This window comes from Myotis davidii, unplaced genomic scaffold, assembly GCF_000327345.1.
Source record: "Myotis davidii unplaced genomic scaffold, ASM32734v1 scaffold554, whole genome shotgun sequence".
Taxonomy (NCBI): domain Eukaryota; kingdom Metazoa; phylum Chordata; class Mammalia; order Chiroptera; family Vespertilionidae; genus Myotis; species Myotis davidii.
The window spans coordinates 764,079-765,309 of record NW_006285312.1 but is presented as its reverse complement, the minus strand read 5'-3'; the positions used below and the strand labels follow the sequence as shown (position 1 = coordinate 765,309).

General features: G+C 51.1%; 1 protein-coding gene across 1 annotated transcript in view; it reads left to right on the top strand.

Moving 5' to 3' along the window:
* The first annotated feature begins 507 nt into the window (after positions 1–507).
* Positions 508–1,231, top strand: part of ITPRIPL2 (inositol 1,4,5-trisphosphate receptor interacting protein-like 2) — a 7,160-nt gene continuing 6,436 nt past the window's right edge. The window contains exon 1 of the mRNA XM_006756092.2: positions 508–535. Within this exon, the coding sequence (XP_006756155.1) occupies positions 508–535 (28 nt within the window). The remainder of the gene's footprint in view (positions 536–1,231) is intronic.

Here is a 1,231-nt window from a genome sequence, read left to right as displayed (position 1 = left end):
CACTTACAACCCAAAGAATCCTGACTGACAGACTGCCGTCTGATTGCTAATAGTAGTGGAGATGGGTTCTGAAAGCAAGTTTGCTTAGCTCTAACAGGCTCAGCTCAGGATTTCCTGGGAGTAATCTTGGTGCTTAACTCAGGAGCCATCCTCAGTTCTGATTCCCAGGTGGCAGCTGGACTCTGAACATTTTTATTGCCTTCATCCTGCTCTCCTTAATTGATGGTGAGAACAGGGACGGTGGAATGAGTGTTAACTAAATAAAGATGATTATTTAGATAAATTCAGGAGGAGCTCCCCCTGACTGAGGTCCCAATGTAGGTCTGATAAAGGATACAGACAAACTCCCAGCAGTTGAGGAAGGATAATTCTGGTCCCCTCCCTGAGTCCTGACCCTGGTTTCTCTGAGCAGCACTCTGGTAGGGACCCTGGTGCCTGTGCCCCTGGTTCCTCACCTGAAAAATGGAAATAGTGCCCACTTCATAGGATTAACAGGAGTGAGTGAACATGTGTAAGGTGACAGTACTATCACACAGTAAGTCCCTTGTAATGGCTGTTATTCCAGGGGCTGGCTCCTCTTCATGCAGTTCTCAGACCAAATGTCACCTCCAGCTGCCATGCAGCAAAACCCATCTTCTCACACATACAGTTTTGTTTCATCCAGAGCATTTTCTTGTATGACCTCTTTTGATTCTTTCCCTCCCTCCCTCCCTCCTTCCCTTCCTTTTTTCAATCTTTCTTCCTCTCTCCCCTCTCCCCTGTCCCTCTTTCAGGCTGCAAGCTTTATGAAGAACAGAAACTATATTTTGTCAACTGCTATTTTCCCAGCACCTAGCCTCCTACTTGGCACATAGTAGGTGCTCAGTAAATAATGGTTTGAATAAAGACAGCGCCACTCTGGTAGGGACTGCTTTCTTTGGGGGCCTGCCACCCCACCGATACCACGCCGCCACGACTTGCTGCGGGTGGTGGAGAGACAGTCTCAGCTTGAGCTCTTTGCTCCTTTTAACTTTCCAGTGTAACTTAATGTGAGTGCATCCTAGAAGTTCCGTGGACAAGGCCACCGCCCCGGAATCAGGGCCTTCCCAGTTCTGCCTTAGGGGAGGGAGAATGGGGGTGGCCCACAGAAGACCAGTTCCTAGCGCGTCCTGAAGTCCCTCCCGCCGTCCCGCGTCGCTTTAAGGCGGAGGCCGGGGAGGGGGCCGACCCCGCCCGCCGGCTGGGCGCGCGG